Source organism: Antedon mediterranea, chromosome 4 (genome assembly GCF_964355755.1).
Source record: "Antedon mediterranea chromosome 4, ecAntMedi1.1, whole genome shotgun sequence".
Taxonomy (NCBI): Eukaryota; Metazoa; Echinodermata; class Crinoidea; order Comatulida; family Antedonidae; genus Antedon; species Antedon mediterranea.
The window spans coordinates 3,933,381-3,961,292 of record NC_092673.1 but is presented as its reverse complement, the minus strand read 5'-3'; the positions used below and the strand labels follow the sequence as shown (position 1 = coordinate 3,961,292).

Genomic DNA, 27,912 nt, shown 5'->3' with positions numbered 1-27,912 from the left:
ATCACATAAAATAGAATAGATGAAAATGCCACAACACACATATTTATCTTTTTACTTCAAATTTATTGATAGCACACATAATTTCAATAATTTTTACATAAAAACGTTCCAGCATTATGATACATATATACTGCAAAAATAACATTGCTCTTTCCATAATTATTAAATTATGTACACACATCTATAGAATAATAAAATATCTATTTTTACTGGAATTTGTACCATTGTTTATACTACAGACAGAATAAGTTGTTTATCACATGAAGTTTGAAAAGAAGAAATCATTTATACAGAAAAGGCACTATAAATTATGTTTTATATTTAACCCTGTTATTTGGAATTAGACAGTTGACAAATAGTGCATCATAATATGTATATAGTAATAACTGTACAAGATCTCTAATCTAACCAATATGGTTCTGTGTACAGTTCTTATTCATTTTCTAAAATTGTATTTCAAACTGAAATTAAACTCATCTTGATAGTAATTTAGTATTCAAAATGCCAATAAAATACCCCTCCAATAAAAGACCTCCCTGTTCACTTTTGTGTGGAATATAATTTAACAAAATAAATGTAATAGGTAAAATATATCCAGGGTAGGTAAAATATATCCAGGGTGGGTAAAATATATCCAGGGTAGGTTAAATATATCCAAGGTAGGTAAAAATATATCCAGGGTGGGTAAAATATATCCAGGGTAGGTAAAATATATCCAGGGTGGGTACAATGTATCCAGGGTGGGTACAATGTATCCAGGGTGGGTACAATGTATCCAGGGTAGGTAAAATATATCCAGGGTGGGTAAAATATATCCAGGGTAGGTAAAATATATCCAGGGTGGGTAAAATATATCCAGGGTAGGTAAAATATATCCTGGGTAGGTAAAATACATCCAGGGTGGGTAAAATATATCCAGGGTAGGTAAAATATATTCAGGGTAGATACATTTCCTTACTTAAATTTCCTTCAAATCTTTAACATTAAAACAAATGTTTTATATCTAATAATTTATAAAAATAAAATCATGTCATGATTGACTAAAACGTTCTTAAAATATTGGTGGGTAAAAATTATTGATTCATTTAATAGCTTGCCATTCTTAATTTTATTACAATGAATTTTAAAAATCATTGTTATACAATTATATAAACAAATATCGGGTTGCTAAAAATTATGCGTACACTTTACACAAAATGAGAACAAATTGTTTAAATAAATAAAACTAAATAAAAATGAACTTTAGTAGAAAAATAAATGATATGAATACAGGAAGCATTGCATACAAAATCATTGTTCCGTGTCCAGGTAAAAAATTAAGCTTTTATAAAATTAAAAGAAAGTAAACACATAAATCTACAATACAATTTATGAGACTTAAAAGCTACTGTAAAATATTTCTAATAAAAAAGCAAAGTATAAAAAGCCAAATATAAATAAATTTTGTCCCAATATGAGGTGTTTTTACTTATAATATAATACTGCACTTAATAACGATTAGAAGAAACCTATGAGTTGTATTTATTTTTTATTTGTATATGTACATAAGTGGAGGACTTAAGCCCTAGATGACATAATACAGATAATACAGGGGGGGGGGGGGGGGGCTCTACTTTGTGCTGGATTCTTTAAAATGTGAATCATGTGAACATTACATGTATAGTATGCAAACCAGGACCATAGCTGTTCAAAACTGATGAGGCAACATCATTTGTAAAATAACTGATGTAGTATACAAGCTGTGCTATTCTTGTGGTCAAACATACTTTTTCCTTTCCACCAAAATAATAACCATATTATATATATAAACAATACAGCACACACTTACAAAACTAAATATAAAACATTTAAATACATTTTCATATAAATATATATTGTTACAAAAATCCTCTATATCATACACCTCTAAACAATAAGTCAACTTGCTCTCTATGGCAATTTGCATTTTATACGGAAAATCATTGTCATTACACATTTGCCGAAAATGATGATTTCCTTACTGTATATTTATTTTGGGAAATAAGCATTTATTTAATCGTTTTAATGAAACTTATACTAATTGAGTTTGTTAAAATTAATAGTCAAATAGTTATTAAAATGTCAATAAAATAGTTAAAATTGTACTTAAATTGTTAAAATAAAAAATTTAGTTTGAGAAGAAATTTAAAAAAAAGAAGAAAAAATATTTTCAAGAAAAAATAATACTGAACATAAAGAATGTGATGTGATTGATATAAGATAGTGCAAGAATTAAAAAAAATAAATTTGCACCAAATAACAACAGTTTAAATTGGCTAGAATGTCAGAATATGCAAATTATCCATTTCTTTGGTATTTTATCATAATTTTTAACATCCATATTTTGTTATATTTTTGCATAAACTAATTTTAATTCATTTTACAATATATTAATAATAAATTACAGAAAATAAATAAATAAGAAAAAAATGTCCATAAATAACCGCGATAACAATTTAACAGAAGTTTTGAATTTAACAGTATTATCTATGTTTGATTGATAGATAGATAAAAAAATAAAAACCAATTATGTTATTATGTTTAAAGAATTTAAAGTAAAGCAAAACAAAAAAATAATTAGAAAAGATTAGTTAAAAGCTACCTTGATGCTCTCGTTTAGTAGGACTGAAATAAAGAGAAAACAAAATGTCAGTACAGAAACATTTAGAGGTAACATAATAAATTCCACTCCTAAATTCCATCACCTGGGAAAGGCTTACGAGCAAATATATTAAGTGCATTCATTTGCATGAAAGTTAGCAGGTATCCCAGTGTGGGCTTATATCCGGGTCAGTATGGTAATAAAAATAAACATCGCAATATTTATTAATTATCATTTGTAATGTCAGGTTGCTGTTGTCACATGAAATAATAAAATAACTATTATTCATTCACAACAGCTGAGTTCTTTCAACTCAAATTACATTTCTTTAAAATTATGTTCTACTATAATAGATTTTATTCAAACTGATCAAATTGTTCTTTTTACTGCAAATTCAAGAATTTTTAAGCATGATACAGTAGGGTTACGACATATGACATCACATGTCACATGATATTCAATATCCAAAGATCATCAAATGCCACAAAAGACCAAACTTATACATGTATAATAAAGATCACGATGCAATAACCATGCCGTAGGCTTTTACGGACAAAGCGGTTTTGATGATGGCTTGATAGCAAGTATTTACAAATCCTTGCATTTTAATTCTAACTGCTACATTAAAATTTACAATTTGTCAAAAGTTACACATATATAATTACCAAAATTTACATCAAAAATATATTTTCTCCCCCTAAATTATGAAAGTACTAAGGTAGTGTGCTGCCAACTAGTTGTGTAAAGCTACAGTGCATTCATACTCTTTTTATACCCAGCCTAGATGTTGTCAATACATTTACAAAACATTGCATGCTTACACACCAAAGCCAGTAGCCATGATTTTTCTAGAAAGGTGCATTTTTCTACACAAGGAATAATAAATAGTTTGACCTATTTACCATCACTTCCACTCCTAGTCACACACAGGTCAAGTTGTGATAGCTCTGCAAGCAAGCACAGATATCACCATGACCTTTGCTACTGTTCATGATGTAGCCATGGTAAGCATTAGATGTAGTAGGAGTATGAATGTTTAAAACCCACCACACAATTGAATTCTTATACTTATTAGCCTGCCATCCTTATAAGTGCTAAGCTCTGTCTACACTATCAAACTAGTTTGGCCAAACAAGTGTGATGTTCTCAAATATGCTAGTGATATGACATCATCATGTCCATATATGGGCACATCACAATTGTTGTCACATAAAGCTTTGATAGTGTAGACAGAACTTTATTTTGTCAAAAAACTGTTTTAAATTTAAGTAAACAAATTTGTAATGGCGAAAGGATTTTGTTTAATACAATGCAATGTGTATTATTAAAATAGGAATATAAATATTATTAAATAATTTTGAAAACATTGTAGCAGATGTGTTTCATAGCGGTTTTAAATCATCTATAATGTGTGGCGGGCCTTAAGAGCACCTGATTAATACACACCTTAATTAGCATATTAACACAGGTGATGGAATGTTGTTTAACATACATTCCAATATAATTTTGGCTTCTTATCTTATAAGTTACACAACAGTATGTGCTATCGAACGTACAGAAATGTTATGTAAACAACGAACTGGAGCGCAGAGAAGATAACTAGGAATGTAACAAAAGACTTCATGCCGTTTCCACGTCGCTTCACTATCCGAAGTGGTACCAACACACTGCAAAAAACAATAAAATATTCTGTGTTACCTTAAAGATATATTTTCTTCCTGAAAAAAATAATTTTTAAACAAATTTTTGCTGAATATTCCATTTTAATGTAACATAATAATTATCCACTTTGACCAAAAGTTGGATAAAAAAAAAATGTATTTACCTGAAAAAATGTAATTTAAAGCAAAAAATGGTCAAATTGGCTGCCAGCCAATGGATTTTTGGTTGAATTTAACCATTTATTTTGTCATTTTATAAGTGAAAACATTATATTTTTTCATTATTTTTTTTTACAAAATAACATATTCAAAGTCTGATTTAATTTCATGTTTTTGGGGGACAATACATCTTTAATAATTATTTTATAAGTTTAATACTTTTAAAAGGCCTATTCACTTCACAGAGAAATCACCACTGAAAAAAGAGCAGAGAGAAACATTCAATAATGCCTCATTAAAAAGTAAAAATCTACATTGTGTGTTGTATTGTACAATTATGATAGGCACAACATGTACATGGCTTGGTTCCCACTGGGCAAGTAAGTTGACCAATCACAACACAATGGATCCTTCATGTCATAATTGGTCAAAATACTTGGTTTATGTTGTTGTTGTTTAATGCTTGCGTTGCATACTAGTTGAAACCAAGCTTTACTGGCATTATGTGTTGAGTTTGGTCTTATTATTCTAATGCATCCATTAATATGATCATGTAAATGAATTTGGCATTAGTTGGATTGAAAACTGGAGAATTATACTAATGCTATACACTTATATAACTCCAGAGTACAAAGGTAAAATGTAACCGATAATTTTTATCTAATTTTAACAATTTTTAGCCTCTTAACTTTTTGTGTGTGTTTTTGTAAATTGTATTTTATATTTTTGTATTTTGCCAGTTTTCAAATCACATTTCTGTTTTTTAAATGGACAATAAAGTATATATGACTATGACTATTAAAGTCTTCCATAATGCGTTTATATAATTATATTATAAACAAATTACATTCATGATTATTGCATCTTTCTTACCTTTTCACAAATATAAATACCACTGTAGAGACCAGAAGAAATTGTAATAAAGTAAAGATGTTAGGAGATCCTCTGGGGAAAGAGAGAGAGAACAAAAATTAACGTTAAAACATTCATAACAAATAACAAAATAATTTATATGCAAATATGCATCATTATAGTTTTTAACTACTACAAATTTATGAATGTAAAATGGAGATTAATGATTTCAAATGCACATTTGAGAACATTTGTTATCGATGTAAGAGAAGCAGACTTTTAAAAAATTCATAAATGTGTCTCATATTTTTTTTGTGAATAAATTAATTTATGCATTATTTCCTTATGCATACCGAAGAGAAAACTAACTTGACATTTAAGTCTATTTGTAAGTCTATAATACCCTTTTCACATTGCCTAGCAAACACTGGAGTGCACAAATAAAAAAAACTCCAGTGTTGACGAGGCAAGGTGAAAGGGGTATAAGAATAGTGGAAGATTTGAACACAGAACTCTAGGTCTGGAAATTAAGAATTTAACTGCCAAGCTATAATGCCACTACAAATCAAATACATATATATTATTAGTTTTTAATATACACAACTATAGAGTATCACGGTGCTGACGTCACTACAGTAGGTGGCGCTGCGTGGTTGCTAGCGCACCCAAAAATGCGTTCAACCTGCCTGAGTGACTCCAAGGTCAGGTTTGGAATAGTCTTATTGAAGTAGTCATTTTAAAACTTAATAATTTTCAATAAAAACAAACTAAAATTTCAAAAGATCACTAAATATGTGTTTTTAATAATCTATTTATTCTTCAACTACAGTTTAAGTTTTAAAAAATCCAGCTAAGATACATAATTTGATAGAAATACAGATCTTTACAGTTTATCAACATAGTAGCGTTGAACGCATTTTTTGGTTGGCTAGCACCCATGTAGCGCTCTCTATCGTTGTGACGTCACACCGTGATACTCTATACTTACCCTATTAAATTATCCGAATCTTTAGAATTTAAAGACTCGTATTTATTTATATGTCTTTCTATCCTATCATTCCATCCTTCAACTCTCCTTATATGTCTGTCTATTGGTTCATTCCCCATATCTTCTTTTTGGTTATTAAATTCTTCTTTTCTTGGCCGATTGCCAACACTACTACCAATCGCAGCATATCTGTTGCCTTTTTCAGGCGTATTATTCTTATTGTCTGCAACCGCAACGTTCTTCATCTCCCCCTCCTCTGCCTCCATCTCCGCGTGACTCTCCTGGGTGTCGGCTCTTCCCGCACCTCGCACATGTCCCATGTTAATCCTTTGCCGTATTTTATTTTCATATCCGTTCCTATCACCTGGACGCTGAATATTTTTAATATCTTCATTTATTTTTTCAAGTTCGGTGTCAAACGGTGTTGTAGGCGACCACTTTGATTGTATTTGTAATTCATCGTTTGAAAGTTCTTTAATGTCCTCTGTAAACCAAAGACCGTTGAGATCATCTAAAACAAAGTAACAGTTTATTAAAATAAAGGCATTCATAAAGCCATGGCCATAAGTCTGACATTCTTTGATTTTAACTTTCTTTGATTATAGATACATGTGATACTTTGGTAATCCCTAGACATTTAGCTTGGGTACAAATATAGTTGCCATTCAAGAATTGCATAAAATGGGATTCTAAAAACTGTATAGAAAACATTACTTATTTAATCTCAGATAGGTTTTTAGAAACAATATACCTTAGTGAAAAGTATACAGAAAATTAAATTATCTCTCATTTCACAATTTTTATTCAGGTTTCCTAAAAAACATGAAATTTAATGTTGTGATGATAATCTATATATTAATATTCAATTACAATATGTTATATAATCTATTGGCCACCTTTTTTTAGTTTGATAATTTTCTAGCATGAGTATGGTAATAAGTTCAGTAAAACTTTGTCTGAGATAATGGATGAGGGTCCCTTTATTATTTTATTTCAGATAAAATCCATAAAAGAATACTTCAGTACAAGAAACTTGCATACATATAAACAGCCTTTATATCAGGTACCAATTTTTTTTAAAGGAATACAAAAATGCATGGAGTAATTTATAGCAAACTTACCTGATGAACGCTTAAAATCCAACCAGTTTTTGCTACCTTGTTTAGATAGAAATACTTGAGTGGTGTAGGGAAAAGGTTCCTTGACATCCCTTTGAAATAATGCAACAGTCCAAAGTCCTGCTTCTAATGCTCCACAATTATTCAATGTGTTTACATATCGCACCGTGTCAGACTGCAAGAAACAGAAAATGCAATATGCCAATATGAACAAAAACTATAATTATTAAGCTCTGTCCACACTATCAAACTAGTTTAACAAAAACAGTGCAATGTGCCCAAATATGGTAGTGATATGCTTAAATATGGTAGTGATATGACATAAAGTTTGATAGTGTAGACAGAGCTTTATACTATTAGGTTCCTTTAAATGGCTGTACACAAATATTTAATGTAATTTACTTTAGAATGGACCCAATAAGAAAGCTATAAAGTTAGTTATTCAATTTAAGTTAAAAGGTACAGTATTTTTTAGATCGCATAAGAAATTTGATTTTTCTATCAAATGCAAGAGATGATACTAATACAGTACCAAGATATGAGATACTAATATTGTAGTAGTACAACACAGAAGACTGTACATCTCATCCTGTCATGTCATATCACTACCATATTCGGGCATATCACTACCATATTTGGGCATATCACTACCATATTTGGGCATATCACTACCATATTTGGGCACACACAGTTTGATAGTGTGGACAAAGCTTTACACAAGCTATATTTAGATAATTAGATACTATTAAACATAGTAAACATGACACATTGCGTATTATAACGGATTAACTTACAACTTGAACGAATGGTCCAGGCGTGTTCCACGTTATAATTACATGTACCAAACAACGTACTTCACCTTCCGGATCGATTAACGTTGCGTTAAACTCCAAGGATTCTTTGCTAGGAGATTTGGAAGAATATCTTGCGAATGTAAAACTGTCAGGATTACGGCCTTCAAAACTTTCGTCTGAAAATAAAATAATAATCATGATCATTATTGCTATTCTGTAGTGGCAAGTATTATAATCATGTTGTTGCAATGCCTGCTGCTTCATTGGGATCCAATCAAATGCTCTGTCTACACTAGCAAACTTTATGTGACAAAGAAGTGTGCTGTGCCCAAATATGGTAGTGATATGCTAAATTATGGAAGTGATATGACATCGTCATGTTCATATATGGGCACATCACAATTTTTTGTCACATAAAGTTTGATAGTGTAGACAGAGCTTAACACTAGTTAACTAGTTCCAAGCAAGACAATTGAACTTTCCTAAGCTACAAAATCAAGCAGACATAATGTAAAACTCCATACTAAAAATATTAATACCTGGAAGATTCTCAATTTCATTACATTGTGGAGCTTCGGGAAATTTGTCATTCAGGTTGAAATAAGAACGCAAAAACAATGTAGTAGCGCCCTCTTGCTCAGTTGGAACAACGTTCATTGCCTGTACTTGAGTTTTCCTGCATAAAAATAATATACATTTGTTAATAATAATGCTAGGTTTAAATATATGGAATGGTCAGTATCCAACATTGTGAAACTTAATCTGAAATAAATGTTAAAAAAACTGAAAACAAAACCAGAACCCAAAACAGAACCTAAACAAATTAAAACCAAAACAAATAAAACAAAATGATATAAACAATCAATAATAATGCAAAAGAATTATCATATTTTAATAATTTTGTAAAACAATAATGGTTTGAAATATAAAACTACCACTTGTTAACCTCTGAACTCAATTTCTCGTTATAGCAATTTTTTAATCGTTGTTATTGGTAATATTTTACGTGTTTTCAATGTTTAGCTTATCTGGATCATTTTTTAAATTAGTCCTGAAAATGTATTTAAAAATCGACATAATGAATCTATTAACATTTAAATTTTAAAATACCCAAAATAACCAAATGGGTCATCAATTAAAAAATCAAAAAAATTAGAAAAGGAAAATAAAATTAACAGAAAAAACTGTAAAATGTAAAAATACTAAAAACTGTTGTCATTTTGTGTTACCTTCTGAACCCATAATCCACCTGGTATAGTCTGGAATTTGTTAATGTTAAAAAACAAATGAAAATATATCTTACTTTTATCTTTTAAAATGGTAAATGATTATTGGAAATATGATTATTTTATGTTATTTATTATATTACAGGTTATTATTATCCTTTGAAATCTGCATTATATTTTTTTTTTTGTTTTCCTAATATAATTGGTTGGTTCTTACTACCACACCCATCTCTAAATTTGCATGCAAAATAATATATATTAAGATAGGTCAACAAAACACGGGTCAGTACTTGAACATATCTTACCCCTGAAATTTTGTTTTCAATGTGGGGGTGGGCCGGCATATCCAAAATCACTACATTTACTTGAACATCAAGTATAGTAAAAACCTGATTTAATAATAAAATGCAAACCTTTTCTTATTTAACGGAATCGTTGTAATATGGAGTCCTTTTAAATGTCCTCGGCTATAACACTGTGTACGACTCTGTGGAAGCTACAAAAGAAATAAGAACAGGAACAAGATTAATATAAGGAATATACTGTACAAATACTTTTTAACTAAACGTAACTGTTAAGGCTAATTTACTCAGACAACGGTAAGCAGAAAATCCCATAGCTTCTTGACAAAGTTTGACCAATCACTTTATTCACATATAAAAACATTGATTTGTAAAATTGTTTGAAAAAGAAAAGTAAAATGTCTAATATAAAAACATGTGAACGGGCAGTACTGTATCTATCCTGAGCGGAAACCGCCCCATTCGCTCCACGTTGTGTGTAAATGGTCATAAGGAATAACATAGATTCTATATTTTTATTAACATTACCGCTTGTCTGTGTAAATTGGCCTTTATACTATACTAGGACATAAAGTGCCTAATCATAGGTCCCAACTTGGAAAAATTAAAAGGACCTATGCTTAATGGTATATGTACTGATGGGATGTTTTGCATATCCAAAACAATCATGAAAAATGTCACCTTTGGCAGCAGAGAGGAGATTACATATTTGGAAACTTCTGGGATTGTTGTGAGACTTTGGAAGACTACTCCTAATATATAATGTACTAATAATAGAAGAAGGCATGAATTGTGGTTGTCATACACATTTCAAAGGACATATTATCTCTCTAAAGCACTGTCTACACTATCAAACTTTATGTGACAATAAAATGTGATGTGTCCATATGGACACAATGACATATCACTACCATAATTGAGCACATCACACTTTTTTTGTCAAACTTGTTTGATAGTGTAGACAGAGCTTAAGGATAAAAACACTCAAAAAATCCATCTTCTTGGAGAAAACCTATACAAATGGTGTGTTTACACAAAAAAGCAATAACCTAACATATTCATACTCTGACATTATAAAGGACTTTAAAGGGCTTAATTGAAGAGCTAGTAGATAAATAGCATAGATAATAACCCACCCACATCAACCATTACATCTATGATTGACAGGGTAATTAGGCCATAAATAAAGTTAAAGTTAAGCAGCTAGTATCTTTAACCTCTTTAACTCATAATAATCATTAAACACAACTACCGTACACACTACACAACTATATAAACACAATATTATTGTTAATTAATTTAAGCGCTGTAACTATTTAGATTTGCAGAATTTAAATGTCAGATTTGATTAGCTTTCAAACATATTTAAATCTTGTTAAGGTGGAAATCTGTGTTATTTATCAGACAATCATTACAAGGACAGATGTTTATTATAATGACATTGTTGTCGATCAAAAAAGAGAAAGAAAAAACAGAGAATACAGTGTTCTGCATTAAAAGAGACCTATTTCTATTTGGATAAAAGTTTGGCAGAATGTAGACTATTGCAGAGAATTAGGTTCCTTTTCAGATAAACATTTCAGGATTTATAAATACTGTACATACCAACGACGCTCGGAAGAACTTTCTCTGTCCACCAACAACTTCAACCTGCAAAATACGATTTTATTTAGTAAAATAGCAACACAAACAATGAAAAAACAGAATTCAAAACGTCAACATAAATACAAACATCTTATAGTTGAAAATCATTACTATCTTAAGCTCTGTCTAAACTATCAAACTAGTCATGTGCCCAAATATGGTAGTGATATGCTTAAATATGGTAGTGATATGACATTATCATGTCCATATATGGGCACATAACATTTTTTTGACACAAAAAGTTTAATAGTGTAGATAGAGCTTTGGAATAGGTTTTCTGAAATGTACATTTTACAACTATGAGTTAAGAATCTGATTGTTACATTCTTTTTAATATATTACCTAATTTCTATTTAGTTCAATTTACTGTTTTAACATAACTTTGGAATTGTAAATAATTAGTAATGTATTTTAAGAACATGTGCTGCTGATTTAAATGCAATGTGCAAGTAAACTTTTTTATAAATTCAAACTTTATTCGAAAACGCTTTTGAATGATCGGCAAGGCGTTAATATTTTACATACATATTTACTCTTCTATACAACATCATCACAAGATTAAGTTGGACCAATTTGAAGAATGTCAAATTTTGTATCTTGATAATCATTCCTTAGGTACTTAGAATTTAATTATAAACTAAGTATTTCAACAGGGATGTCCTAAATGACTAAATTAAATTAATCTACAGATATGTAATGAAAAAAGCATTTATCCCAATGATGGACCAAAATCTGTCATTTGATACTGCATAAGTTCTATACGGTAATCTATTTTAAATTAATCATTATTTAAAGGAAATTAAAAATCAGTATCTAAAAAAAACTTCCAGATAACAATTAATCAACGTATCTAAGTTACATACAAGACACAATTGAAGCCTTAGGGGACTTAATTTCCTTCGTAAATTTAATCATGGTGATTATCTTAAGTTTTTTTTTACCGAATATGGACGTCATAAACGTCTGATGCTGACGTAACACTAGAATCAGCCTATTAGTGATGCTGCCGCAAATAACTAGGGTTAAGAAATCGCAGCAAAAACAATGGCATGACACAGATTGGTCTTGAGTTCCAGCTTATTAATACATTTACTGTTTAAAAGCTTTCTACAGTATATGATATTGTTTATGAAATAATATCACTTGGAATCTTCAAATGAAACACTGATTTATATAGAAAAAATAACAATATCAACCTTTCAATTTTATAAAAGAGAACTTTATTAGCATGTGAGAAAAAACATAAAGCATGCATATGTATTAAATTAATTAAATTAAAATCAAAAATTGAAATGTTTTATCTTTAAATTGCTGTAATATCATATTACTTGTATCTATATATAAATTTACGTAAGGGCAAAAATCGGTAAATCGTGCGTTATTTCTAGAATGTTTACGCGATGGTATATAAAGTTGGTTCGTACTTTCGGTTCTAATTTTAACCGCCTGATGTAACCCTGTTTACTAATTAAATTGAGTTCGATAATTAGTTATTGACGATTAAAACGAATTTAGGTTCAAAGATTTGCCCCAAATAGGGGTGTTTTCCGATCGTGGTATACACTGTCTAATGGATGTCAATTTGAAAAATACCCGCACACAATAATACGAGGATGCTTCGCATTTTCCTATCTCCTCCTACGATAATTGTTTTTAATAGCTGAAAACCGGTTGAACAGTTCGAGTACAGCATCATGATGTTGAAGACAGGCCGATTTTCTTTAAAAAATGCTATTTTGATACATGTAATATACGTTTTTACAAATGTATTGATTTGTGATGAATGGAACATTCCAAATTATTTGGTTTAACCATAGAGGTATAGATTTAGATTTATGGGCCCCCTTGGAGAATAAACATAAATAGTATTGCAATGCTGTACAATACTGTTAAGGTATTGTTAGATTATAAACATATAATATACAAATAAATAAACGTTATTACTGACAGTTGCTTCTCAACGTTTGTATTAATTAATAATTTAAAAATATATAAACGTACGTAGTGGTACGTGTATCGTTACATGTACTTTACTATTTCAATAGACTATGACAGTGAGAGTTTTAACAAAGTATTAAATCGTACGTAAATGTTTTACTGTATTTAGTGGTATATTATTTATAGGCCTATAAAACATTAAAAACAATATTTCGTTACTGAGTGGATAAGAATATATTTTAAAATGTTTCCTCTTTGTACCTATCTTCTTCCCCCATCCCTCAACCCTTAATGTTACATACAAAACACAAATTGGGTTTGTTTAAATGAGTCCAAATAAAAAAATTTGACTCATTTTGTTTCTCTCTCGGAAGTAATTCCCAGGGTGCTAATTTTAGCTGACTACATAAATCATCGTGTATATTTATTCGTTTCTGTAAACGACAATGTATTATAGTCCTGCAGTACGTACATTTGAAATCTCCATTATTTTCTCGCTGGAAAATACTGTGTATTCGAGAACCATCTGTGGGCACGACCTAGATGGTACGCGAGCGAAGCGAGCGTGCCATCTAGTATTATTTAATTTCAGCTAACTGATAAAAATCTATCTACGGTATCTGTTGTTTTAATTATATAAGAGTACTATAAAATATGTGTATTTTATTACTAATAATAATAATTATTATTATTATTTATTCAGGCAAAAGATAAATTTTACAAAATATAATACAAATCAACTAATTAAACAAACACGACGCAAGGAGAAAATATAAAATCATCACTGTCACCAATGAGGTGTGTACATATAATTTCTGGTTCTAAGATAGAAATAAGACACAAACAAATATAGGGTTTAGAGCTGTACCTCCCTTTTTGTTAAGAATTTGTATTACAAACAAATTAAATTTTTTATTTATATCGAAATTCTTAGGGAAAGGAAAATGAACAGTGGCTGCAGACGATCACCATACGCATCTGGAACCTATTATTACGCAATACAAAAAAAACAAGATCAGATAATTATTTTCAATCAGCCTTCGAATATCTATTATTCCACCCTCGAGAACTAGCCTAATGCGAAACCAAATACAATGTAGAGATCATCAATTTCCTCTCTCTGTAATCTTGATATTGCGTACTATTTTCTGGCAAGAAACTAGAACAGTGATTATATTACGTATTTGAAGTGGTACATTCAATGGTTTGTATTTTCTTACTTGTTTTTTGATTATTATTATTTATAAAAGATAAAGCAACATTTTTTTATATGTTATATTTTTATATGTACGAAAATGACAAAATAAAGAATAAATGAAATGAAATAAATAAAAAAAATAAGGAAAAATCATCATCTAGCTGCCAGGAATATGCCGAGTACCCGGCCGAGTGTCATACAGTTTCTTAAAGTTGATTCATCATAGATATTCCTAAATATGGGTTTGATTTAATATGCTGACAACGTATTATAATATGAGTATGGTAAGAACACATAGAAATGATATGTTTTATTATTCATAACTGCATCCTTTACAGTTGCTGTCACACATAGTAAAATTCCAAGCAATTCATAAAACATTATTATATAATATTTATATATATATATATCACATGCACTGATGAAGGGCTAGTGTTGCCCGAGAGCTCTGCTATGTTTTTTGGCTGTTTTACTTTATCGTTTTGATTTAGCTTTTTGCTTATTTTATTTTGTATCCGAGTCTCCATTGAGATCCAGCCACTGATACCCACAGCATTTTCATTATTTTCTGTAATTTGCCTTTGGATTTATATAGTAGTTATGTATACAACATACATATGTTTAAGTACAGTATTTCAAAATTAATTGCAAACTGATAAAAATGAAGAATATTTTTATAATATCACATGCGCAAGTACCATAAAAATTATTATATTTTTGTTTTGTAATTTGATATGTTGGAAAAACATTTGAAAATTGGAAATGATAACATATTATAAAATATTTATGTAACATACATATGTTGTAGAGTACAGTACAGTATTTCAAAATTACTGCAAAGAATTAAGAATCCTTTTATAATATTACGTGCTTTTTTAAAGTAGTCAATATTGAAATCCTTGCAAACCTCACACAGGGAAAGACGAAAGAAAAGATTAAATCCCACACAAGGAAAAGACTAAATCCCACACAAGGAAAAGACAAAATCCCACACAAGGAAAAGACTAAATCCCACACAAGGAAAAGACTAAATCCCACACAAGGAAAAGACTAAATCCCACACAAGGAAAAGACTAAATCCCACACAAGGAAAAGACAAAATCACACATAGGGAAAAGAAAAAATCCCTCATAGGGAAAAGACAAAATTCCACACAAGGAAAAGACAAAATCCCACACAAGTAAAAGACAAAATCCCACACAAGGAAAAGACAAAATAACACACAAGGAAAAGACAAATTCCCACACAAGGAAAAGACAAATTCCCACACAGAAAAGAACTACCATCATTTTTAAACGTCCATTACATAAGTAATCATGTTGGAAATGATTGATAGGCCGATAGATTAGATAACACTGATCTTTCACAATAATTATTGCTAATCATATAATATGCAGGTACATATAAAAGTATAACCTACGGTACTTTATAAGTGAATATATTTATTTTAATTTGACATTGATAATATAAAAACAATAAAAATCAATGACATTGACATCATTAGGAGAATAATCCACATTTTGAACTGAACTGGATAATGTTATATCAATCAGAATTGGCTGGTCTTATTTATCTAATAAAATAATGTGATTAAATAAGACAATAAAAAAAAAATCAATAAACCAAATTAATTAAAATATTTCTTGTGTAATATTAGTCTATAAAAAGAGGTTCAATAATTGGAATTTATTAAGACATTTATTATTATTTATTTATTTTAATTGTTATTGTTACATGTTTATGTTTCGTCATATTGCATTTTTGTTAGAGTCCACAATGATCACCTTCGGCTGGATGGACCACCCTCGTAAAATATTGTTGAAATAAATAAATAAACTTATTTAGTCTTTACCGATGGTGAATATTAGTAAGGAGCATTTATACGTTGTCGGTCGGTCCTAATATGGAAGTACGTCCCAAACTTCACTCATAGATATATCATAGTACAGTATCTACAGTATATCCTCCTCTATGCTTAACTGCATGCACACAATGAATTGACATGACCTAACTTATTCCTAAGTTGTCGCATCAAAAACTCTCTAGTATCGATAAGTCTTTATAGAGGTGGAGAAGTGGTCTATTAGTAAAGTTTTCCATAACTTATTTAAGGAGTTTTACTTGCTGTCTGCATGCACACTATGAAATGACATGACCTAATTCCTAAGCTGTCACAAATAAAAAACTCCCAAGTATCGAAAAATCCCTATAGCGATGGAAAAGAGGTCTAGTAGTAAAGTTTTCTATAACTTTATTTAGACTTCATTCTACAGTACACATACTTTCTGTTAATCAAACTTGATTAATACTATATGTGTAGAATGTTTAATAAACGAACAAAACGAAACGATCAGTTGTAATTATTATAAACGTTTAGAAAGAGATTGTTTTCTCTTTGCGGTAATTGTCTACTTTAAAGATTGGCATTTATTTACAATTAATTGCCCCTGAACTAGCATATTTATTATACCTTTCAAAGAATAAATGAAAGTGGCACGAGACTATTATGTTGTTTTCAATCATAAAACAAAGGTGTGGTACTCTCAATAACATTGTGATAGACTTAAGATAAATGAGTAATAGACCCCTAAGGTACAGCGTTCAAGTCACATTGACCGCAACGGAAAGAGAAACCTGGTTCTAGTCATCACCTGTCACATTTGAATAATTTTAATTTTGGTATTTGCGGTAAAATTGTAAAAAATAAAACAAATAGGAGTGGCCAATAGGAAATTGAGCAATGCACAATGGACCCGGCATAGAAACAAGATCATAAAGATGAACATTTCTTTCTCGTCAAATTGCAACAGCAACATAAAGCTCTATTTTATGAGTTTGTCGTCTTTAAGCTATTTCTATATTTCGTGATAGAAATGTTAATGTTTGATGTGAAAATTGTAAAAGAATATGAAGTTTTGAATAAAATTATTTTGGGTGAAAATGTGTGAATTTAAATTTCAAGGAATGACATTCATAGGTCTGCTGTTGATTGCATTTGCATTTTGTGTTTAATGAACACAAGGTTTATCAAAGATGTCTATACTGCTGAAAGTAGCTAAGACTATAACACCTTTAATTAAATTTTCCTATTATACACAGTAAAGTATCTAGTTAAGGGATATCTTCAGGACTAAAACGAAGTGTCACCTTAATAGGGGTGTCCCTTGAATAGGGGTTGGCCATACTCTTAAAACATATACTGTCACTTGTTCATTTTACATACAAATTTTCCAAAATGAGGAGTTCTCCTATTAACCATATAATTCACAAATCCTACTGTAGATATGTTTCAAAATTTTTCTTTATTTTATTTTTTAAATTTCCTGTAGTTTCGGATAAAAAGGCCATGCTCAAAACTTGAGGAGTTCAACTAACATTTTAATTGCACTGACCTGGATGTGCAACACATCCATTCAACACACCAAGCAGAATGTATTCTCCTTTCAAAATATCCCTTGTAATACTTAAAGTAGACTTTCTCATTAAACTGTTGCAGACACGTTCACAGAGACATAGCAATACTTTAAATACTTACTGCTGAAAAATCGATCCAGTATTTGATCTCCTTATTAAGTTGGTTCTTGGTGCCGTAGATTGGTTTACAGCACGGATCAAGTGGGATCACTTGGGGGAACATCCGCACTTTCACGATCGATTCCAGCATTATGGTGTCTTCCCAGTTCTGTCCATAGTGTTCAGATAATGCTAATTCTGCAAGTTGCCTACACAATTTAAAAATATGTTTTCTATTTAAAGTAGTTTTAGTCAGGATGTATATTTGTATGTGTATAATTGAAAAAAAAAACAAACCCCAATTTTAAACTATACCACATAGAGGGTCAAGCATATGATGAAAGTGACCGTCATCATAATAGTAGGGGCAACAGAAGACCTATGGTCAAGTTTTGTTTGGAGTGACTATTGTTCCTTTTAGTACTCTACTTTGCTCTATGTAGAATACAATATTATTGTTTATTATTGTTATTTATTATTGTTTGTTTATTGCTTAAAATTTAAAAAGAGAACCGAATACAATAATTACCTTATAAAAGAATCACTAATGCCCTGTTTGCTCTGAATATTGCTGTAGTAAAGGCCATTGGTCAACCTACCAGCAAACACTCTGGCAGGATCATTAGCTTTTGAAGAAAACTTGCGAGCAAAGAACAGATTATTTGCTAGGTCTTGGATCGCCTCGTTGTCAGACTCCTCAAAAGTACCAGGACCCTAACAAAATAAATTGTTGACTCATATTTTAATTTCTTAAATAAAAAGTTTGTATTAAAAAAAGTTCTGGAAAGTTAAAATCAAAGACTTGATGGGTTGAGTTTATGAAAAACATAAATTTAAAGATTCAACTAGTGGCTCAAGAAAAGGCATATGGTCTATAGCTATGTTTATACTATCAAACTATTTTGACAAAAAAAATGTAATGTGCCCAAATATGGTAGTGATATGCCTAAATTTGGTAGTGATATGACATCATCATGTCCATGAGCACATCACATTTTTTTGTCACATAAAGTTTGTGATAGTGTAGACAGAGCTTTAAGTTTGTTGGGATAGACTAGGCTTTATATTAACACATTTTGACATGTGAATGACAAAATGTTCAGTGTTATAAAGTAAGTATTAATTATTGTTTAAAGTAACACCTAAACACTGTCACAAGTGTTTTCAATGAAAGGCATGCAATCAAGTACAAGCCATAAAAATATTGAAAACTTTGCATAAACACTACGTGCATTTGCAATTAAGAAATGTAATGACATCTAATACGTTTCACTAGTGGGATTATTTAGGTTATAAAACGTGCAAATTAGTGATGTGCGTCATAAACACATGAATGTGTTAAACATTTAATCAAATAAAAGCCGTAATAGCAATTAGCACGCAGCTAACTACATTCTCACAAAGCAGGCTTGTTTAATGGTTAATATGACTATCCTTGATTTCTGAGAACTATATTGTGCATTGCTGTTAAAAAGTAATTAGATTTTACTGTACTGAAAATATAAAATTAAGGAATACAAATCTCTCTGCAATTAATAATTCTCTTCTTTAATGTGTGTCGTTCTTTTACTGAACACACAATTCACAGATTTGCTCATCTTTATCGTTTCAAGTTAATTAATTAATTAATTAATTAAATTTCAGTATATCACAGGGCGTTTTAGAATTCATGTGCCTGTTTCTGGCTGTTTTACTTTATCGTTTTGATTTTTTTTTTTTTTTGTATCTCCATTGATATCCAGTCACTGATGCCCACAGCATATGTCATTTTGGATTTATATATTCATTGTCATCTATATCTTACCTGACCACAAAAGTCAATATCTTCTGTGTGTCGACAAAAGCCACGATCATCTTTCCTTGCAAACTGCTTTAAATGATGTAAATTCATATGTACAAATTTCTTCCTGAAAAATTAACAGTATTCAAAACAGGTTAATAAATGTCAATTCAACCTGAGAAATACTATATATTATGGCATATTATGGCATATTATGGTGTCTCAATGTTGTAGTGGTTATAAGAGCAAAATGAATATAGCATATATAGTCCCATGGAGACTTGATACGCAATTTAGGGGGTGCGATTTTACTCATAATGGATTCAGAAGTCTTGTCTGAATTTACCAAAAGTTAGTGGGTGTGATTATATCCAAGCATCAGATTAAATACTTCTATATACAGTACAAGAAATGGAGTGGAGTTGTGGTTTGGTGGTTATGATGCTTGGCTACCAATCCTGGGTTCAAGTTCTGTCATATGTCAGGATTTTTTTCTAAGGACAAATTACAACTCCACTCCCAAAGACTTGTAATGAGAGTTTGTTTATGTAGAGCATCTTGTGTATGTTTGTCTTATGAACAGGATTGCTACCTTTAAAAAGGATAGTGAATGAATTCGCTTATGGTTATCCTATGTCTAAATATATAAAAAACAAAACAAATGTATGTATGTATGCTCTATAAAGCCTATACATTAATTTTACATAAAACAAGTTGTTTTAAAATCAGCATAAAGATTGATGAAAATGTATTGATGGCATTAGAATTTAAAAAAACAATCTCTTTAAAAGGAACTAAATGTTTTCTATGGCGACAATATGACTATCAAAACACGTAGTTATTTGCAATCAAATCCAGAGAATCCTAGCCTTGTATAAAAACAATAACAAGTAATGACAAGTGATTTCCTTCTTTATACATTTCAATACACATTTATAACACCAAATATTAATTCCTTTAGTAGCTGTGTACCAAAAAGATATTTTATTATGTTTTAAATCAGTAATATCATGTAATAATACTTTAAGTAATTTCCTGTGCATTGGTTTCAGCATTTCATAAAATCGAAAGATCATTGAAACAATAAGAAAAACATCAACTCCAAATGCAATAATAATATCGTAATTTCCTTTACATGTTTTTAGCCTTATTGAAACAATCAACTGACTGCAAGTAATAACCAATGCTATAAACATTAGGCTTAAATTCAATAATATTTAAGTAATTTCCTCTTGTATACTGTATATTTCTAACATCAGTTATAATATCTTTTTTTGTTTTTTTTTAAATATCACAGATACTGTTTCAGGAATAACATCTATGAGTATACGAATTCATTTTAAATGTTGGGGAAGAAGAAGAAAGAGAGGGTGAGCAGGGAAGAAAGAGAGGGTGGGCAGGGAAGAAAGAGAGGGTTAGGAGAAGGAAATTAGGTGGGATGGGAAGAGAAGGTGGGAAGGAGGAAAGAAGATGGGAAGGAGAAGAGAAGGTAGAAGGGGGAAAGAAGGTAGGGAGGTGGGGGAGGGAAGAAGGTGGGGAGAAAGGAGACAATGTGGGGAGGGAAGAGAGAAGGTGGGAAAAGGAGGGAATGTAGGTTGGGAGGACACATTAATCATATGAAGTTGTAGCTTGACATATCATTAGGGAGTTTTCTGTCAAAAACCACTGTAAACATTACATCAAAGCCTCAATAAAAAATATAAACCTTTAATATTATTTAATATCTTGTTAACCTTGATAATTCAATAACTGTTATGCTATTCACATAAATTTCATAATTGCCTAAAACATTATTTAATATTCCACCAACAAAAATATCCTTGGAAACTCAAATGTGCATACATGAATTAATCATAAGTTTTGATATTCTCATCGAAATAAATTGGTATAAAAGTGCTTGTCTGTCTATGAATTCACAACTTCTGATAAATAATTAATGTTAAGTATTGCAACTGTGTGAAGAAAATTGTTTTTGAAGGTTAATGGAATTATGAAAACAAAATATAAATTGTATCTTAGTCAGCTCTTATTAAAGCTCTACCTTTATTATATGAACACTAGTGCCTGCTGAAAACTTGCAAATTAAAAATGTCTTTTTCACATTATTACTAGGCAAAATGTCAAGTATATTACTATCTTTGCACGCAATTGTTTGCATATTAAACATCCACAATCATTTTAAATTATGATTTTTGTTAACTGTTTGTAAATAGATATTGTGAAAGACCATGCATAATGATTTTCAAAAAAATCAATTCATTGGTTAACCAAGGCTTACTAAAATCTTTTCTGAATCTTCAAAATGAGCCGAAATAGCCACCTCCTGTCACTCTGCATTTTCTAAAGTATTTTGCTAAGTTTCTGAAATTTATTTTGAATATTGGTCGATCTTGAAACCCTGAAACATTGCTGGATTTGGGTCTTGATTTAAAGCTATAGCTAACAGCGTAAATGTCTAGTATAAAAAGCACTTGGGGCTAGCCAATCTATCATCCTTTGTGCCCTGCTGGCTACTAAAAAATGAGAACTCACTTCCAAAAGCAGACACATTAATTTAAATATATCTGCAGTCAGAAGATTTTTTTTACATGAATAAAGTTTTTAATGTTACGTTCAAGATTTAACATGACAGGATGTGGTGGGCAAGTACAATGTATAGTTATCAAGTCTACTGGGCTAGCGAAGAAAAAATTGAAATTTAGCTATATTTTGATCTATAATAAGAATAATTAGAAGCAGCAAAAAAAAATAGAAATTAAAATTGAATAACATATTTAAATATGCTTCCCATTTTGATTTTGTATCTTCTACAGTCAAACATTTTTTTACATGTCAAGAAATGTTTGACTGGCCATTGGAAACAATTCTGACGACAGACAATACAAAATAATCAATCAAAAATGTTCTATTCATTAAATGTCCGTCGATATTAATTACTTATAGAAGTTTGGTAGTAGCATGTAGCATGCAATAGAAATACAGAATACTTAAATCAATATGCTGATTTGTAACAATATCATAACAAGCAGATTTGATTGAAACAAGAACTATTAAAAGAATGACAGGGAAATCAATAACAATCCATGTGAACTAGATTGATTTAGAACTAATCATATCCCAAAATTAAATGTACAGCAGTCTGTGGATAAAGAAAATAAAAAATAAATAAAGAAATGATGGTACCTAAAACAATTTTCCTCTTTAATCTTTCCATCTTTGCTGCATAATATCTACAAAGTCTATGGATGTTGGTGCATTGGTTCAAAACTAATTTTGTTTTGAAAAAGTTATGAAATATTATGTTTACACATTTTAGAAATATATGAGACAAAAAAAATGGGAGAAAAGGAAAGAATAATACTAGATTTGAACTCGTCACTTTGATGAGTTCAAGTTATCCGAACAAAAAAAAACATGTGCACATATGTTAGAAAATGCGCACAAAAAAGAATATACCATTATGAGCTGAAGAAAATAATATAGTGCAGAATTTTACTACTATTGTTTGTCGACGTCCACTCGAGTTTGCTTACAGTTTTGTGAGAATCAGCTGTTTTATGTACACATCGCATATTAAATGTTTGTTACGACAACGGAATATTCTGATTAGCAGAATTGGCAATCATATTTATGTTACACAGTATTACATTGCATTACACCCAACAAAATTTTCTACAAATATTTAATTTACACATTTATGTTGAGGAAATAGTTGGGTGGTGGGCAATAAATAAGAAATGTTATTACATACAAATAATTTCATAAAAATATTTCAGTTACATGTTTATATTTGATTAGGGTAATAAAGTAAATTAGAAAGGTTGTGCTGAAAACATTTATATTACATCACAGTTCACACCAAGCAAAAATAATTTCATAAAAATATTTCAGTTATATGTTTATATTTGATTAGGGTAATAAAGTTAATTAGAAAGGTTTTGTGCTGAAAACATTTATATTACATTACACCCAGCAAAAATAATTTCATAAAAATATTTCAGTTATATGTTTATATTTGATTAGGGTAATAAAGTTAATTAGAAAGGTTGTGCTGAAAACATTTATATTACATCACAGTTCACACCAGGCAAAAATAATTTCATAAAAATATTTCAGTTATATGTTTATGTTTGATTAGGGTAATAAAGTAAATTAGAAAGGTTTTGTGCTGAAAACATTTATATTACATTACACCCAGCAAAATTAATTTCATAAAAATATTTTAGTTATATGTTTATGTTTGTTTTGATTAGGGTAATAAAGTTAATTAGAAAAGTTGTGCTAAAAACATTTGTGTAACATTACACCCAGCAATAATCATTCCAAAACATTTCACCTACATTCAATTCTGTCTAGCTAATTATGTTGATGCTAGTGAGTTGACCAATGAGAAGCGATTGATTATTCAAACAGTCGCTTATCATTGGTCTACTAGCTTGCGTTGCGTCTCGAGTGGGAACCGAGCTTTAGGAGAGTTGGCACTCATGTTACATAGACAACATACTGTATGTAACGCATACTCCTGTTAACAATTATTCTCTAATAACATTTCACTTACAGTAAACATTAACAATCTTTCAACTCTAGTCCGCATAGACTGCTACCTATCCCAATACTAATGAGTCACAACAGATGTGTGAACTTAGTATGGCACTAACATTACTTGTTCTGGGCTTGGTCCTTTAATCTCAGAATAGCTTAAACCCTTAAGAATTCCACCTACAAAGTATAATATTCCATAAACAGCTGCTTCCATGGAAATGAAGTTTGAAACAGAAGTTACGGAAACCAATTTTCAACATTAACAAAATATAGCACCTGGCTGTCTATTCAATTTTTCATGAATTTGAATAGTGGCTGGCAATCATGTTTTTAATTTCATGTTTTCAATTTCATGTTTTGTTGGTTCGCTAAATTTTTTTGTACATATATTCTTTATAGCCTCTTTAAAAAGAACCAGAAGATGAAATGTTCAACAGTTTATAAACTTACTAATATTAATAATAACAACTAGGACAATAGTGTAGAATAGATAAGCAACAATCATCTATCTTTCAAATGTAGTCTTACGCAATGTAGCAGCGCAATATCATCTTTACAAACGTCGTGAGGTTATTTCCCGATTGATCGTAATCAAAACGGTACTGGGTTTGGTCTACTAGCGTTCCTGCTCCCAACCAGTACATCCATTCATAGAAGCCTTAATGAAGTAAGCCTACCTGGTGGTGGCCATAGAACGGTCCCGAGATAACGATTATACTTCGGCTTTAGTCGATAGAAGATTGAATAAATTGTTAGAGATAGAGTATACGATGTTATGATTATGTGTAGATATGTGATTTGTTCTTTCCCCGAAACTACAGTGGCATTACATTTTGGTGGTCACCTTGTTGCCTTTCAATCAAGTATCTTTAGTTCAATCTTGGAAGGGATCATTTAACTTGTGCTTTCTAAAGCTCTACATACACTATCAAACTTGATGTGACAAAAAAATGTGATGTGCCCATGGACATGATGATGTCAAATCACTACCATATTTGAACATACCACTACCATATTTAAACATGTTTTGTCAAACTTGTTTGATAGTGTAGACAGAGCTTAAGCATCTAAATTTATTTCCAGTTGGATGAAAATCTTAAATGCAAGTTAACAAAACATTTAAGTTGTACTTACTTGAAAGGTGAGACTTTGAGCATAGACATAAAGTATGATTCGTCGGGTATAATAGACGTTTGAGTGTAAAGTTGCAGGGCGTTCATATAAACAGTCCTCTCAGAAGGATTTAAAACCATCTCCAGGTAGTCTCTGAAAAAAAAAAAAGAGCAAACACACTGTTAAAAATAGAAATTGTTCCCAACCCCCTAAACCATGAAATTCTCTCTCTTACAGTAAACTATGGATGTCGTAATGATAAAGATCTTGGATTATAAACTTTTAAAGATATATTGTCCCCCTAACATTTTTTTTTCCCAATTTTTTTTTTGAATATGCCATTTTAATGTCACATAATAGTTATTTCTTTTGACCAAAAACTTAATAATAAAAAAATAATTTACTTTACTGTCAGATAATGGTTTTTCGTTAAAAAGAAGTGAAATAATTAATTAAGTTTTTTTTACAGAAGTGAATAACTTGATGTTAAAATGGCCTATTTAAAGTCTGATTTTATTAATCTTCATTTTTATTGTTTTTGGGGCACAATAAATCCTTAATGTTTTAATAAAATTTAATCTGTTTCATTTCTTGTTCCATAATACAAAAACTATAATCCTAAAACCAACACAAGAATAGTGACCAACACAAACGAATATTACATATAAATAGCAAATGTTGTTTTAATACTACCAGCCATATACAACATAAGTGTCTTAAATCCATTTGAAACACTCTGGCACACTTATCTAAGCTTCATTAGCAATCAAAACAGCAATTGCACAAAGCTTTCAAGTCATAAGTAACATGTAATGACCAACCAGTATTACTATACTATAATATCAATAGCCATTTCTCTTTAGACTACCGGTGATTTACCGCACATACTTAAAACATACTTAGAACATTGCACAACAACTTGCCTACTTCAATAATCCGACTGTAGCAATATAAACAATGTTGCTATTCTTCTAGTGAAGCAAATATTATATTTATGTATAACCACTTTTAATAATAACGCTAGTATAATCTCTAAAGTCATGCCTCTGTAAATGGTATTGAGAGGTAGACAGGCTGTAGCCTCTTAAGCGTGGTTCCCACTAGCGACGCAACGCAAGGACGTAACGCAACGCAAGTGAATTGACCAATCACAAGCGATGGCTTAATATTCGCTTGTGATTGCTAACTGTCATAACTTCGCTTGTCATTGGTTAAAACGCTTGCGTTGCGTTTACGTCCTTGCGTTACGTTCTAGTGGGAACCAAGCTTTATATTCAATTTAATTCTTTTAAATACAGTGCTATAAAACATTGGTATTTTCCTAGTGTATATAAATGTACATTTATGTATACCCACTTTTAATGATAACATGGGTATATAATCTCTAAAGTCATGCTTCTGTAAATGGTATTGAGAGGTAGACAGGCTGTAGCCTCGTATGTTCAATTTATTTCTCTTAGGATCTAAATACAGTGCTATAAAACGTTGGTATTTTTCTCGTGTATAATGTACACTTATGTATACCTATTGTAATGACAACATGAGTATACAGTACATAATCTTTAAAGTCATGCCCACGCAAATGGTATCAAGAGGTATACACGCTGTAACCTTGCATTTTGTTTAATTTATATCTTTCGGTAACATTTAGAATCTGAAATAAATACAGTTACTGTCAAATTGTGGCAAAATAAACATTCTATGAAATGGAGTTGAAAAGGTGTAGCAAATCAGTCTACAGAAAGTTATCTTTGATATTTTTTTTGTACAATGATTTTTTATTCATTTTTGTTGCTATAGATATATAATTTCATCATGGTATTCCTAAATAAAAGATGAATGAATGATATACTGTATATTCCAATATATCAAGAAAAAACTGTTCCAAAATATCCATACACTAAGTAGTACAGTACAGTTTCTTTAATTACCAGCTTAGGGTGGCTTCCTATCTCTATCTAAACCCCTAGGTTATTTATAAAAGGAAAATGTACCCAGATTATTAAAATCATGTTTGTAGTTGTCTTCCTGTTTTAAGACATTCATCTACAACAGCATTTTAATTATTTTTATCTTTGACTCACGCGTACACAATTCTAAATTTCAGGATCCCAAAGTTAATACAGGAGAAGAGAAATATCATCTTAATTACTTTTTTGAGATCCTATACAGGAAACTCAATACTTTAATGATGTAATAGATATTGCAATAAACTTGAGAACATCTAGACAATGAGATAAATAAATGATAAATATCTCCGCTAAAGAACAAGATTTTGATGGCATAGCCTAGGATAAAAGAAGCATAAACAATTTGCAATACCTTGACAAGGTTGGCTTAGTGGGATATTGTGAAGAGGATGAAAACCTCATCAAAGTCAGATGCTTGAGTAACATATTTGATGGAGTATGTTTCTATCCATATAAAAAGCAATACAATCGAGTATTGACTAGTCACTCTGGGC

General features: G+C 30.4%; 1 protein-coding gene across 2 annotated transcripts in view; it reads right to left on the bottom strand.

The window, feature by feature from the left end:
- Positions 1–34: 34 nt before the first annotated feature.
- Positions 35–27,912, bottom strand: part of LOC140046340 (uncharacterized) — an 84,217-nt gene continuing 56,339 nt past the window's right edge. The window contains exons 10-23 of one of the 2 annotated variants that reach the window (XM_072090951.1): positions 25,470–25,601; positions 19,818–19,920; positions 18,543–18,727; positions 18,036–18,222; positions 11,326–11,370; positions 9,832–9,914; positions 9,422–9,451; positions 8,732–8,868; positions 8,193–8,368; positions 7,402–7,573; positions 6,281–6,791; positions 5,314–5,385; positions 4,177–4,287; positions 35–2,643 (exon numbers count right to left, since the gene is read on the bottom strand). In XM_072090951.1, coding sequence (XP_071947052.1) covers positions 2,610–2,643; positions 4,177–4,287; positions 5,314–5,385; positions 6,281–6,791; positions 7,402–7,573; positions 8,193–8,368; positions 8,732–8,868; positions 9,422–9,451; positions 9,832–9,914; positions 11,326–11,370; positions 18,036–18,222; positions 18,543–18,727; positions 19,818–19,920; positions 25,470–25,601 — 1,978 coding nt within the window. In that variant the 3' untranslated portion in view covers positions 35–2,609. The remainder of the gene's footprint in view (positions 2,644–4,176; positions 4,288–5,313; positions 5,386–6,280; positions 6,792–7,401; positions 7,574–8,192; positions 8,369–8,731; positions 8,869–9,421; positions 9,452–9,831; positions 9,915–11,325; positions 11,371–18,035; positions 18,223–18,542; positions 18,728–19,817; positions 19,921–25,469; positions 25,602–27,912) is intronic. The other variant, XM_072090952.1, reaches the window with a different exon arrangement.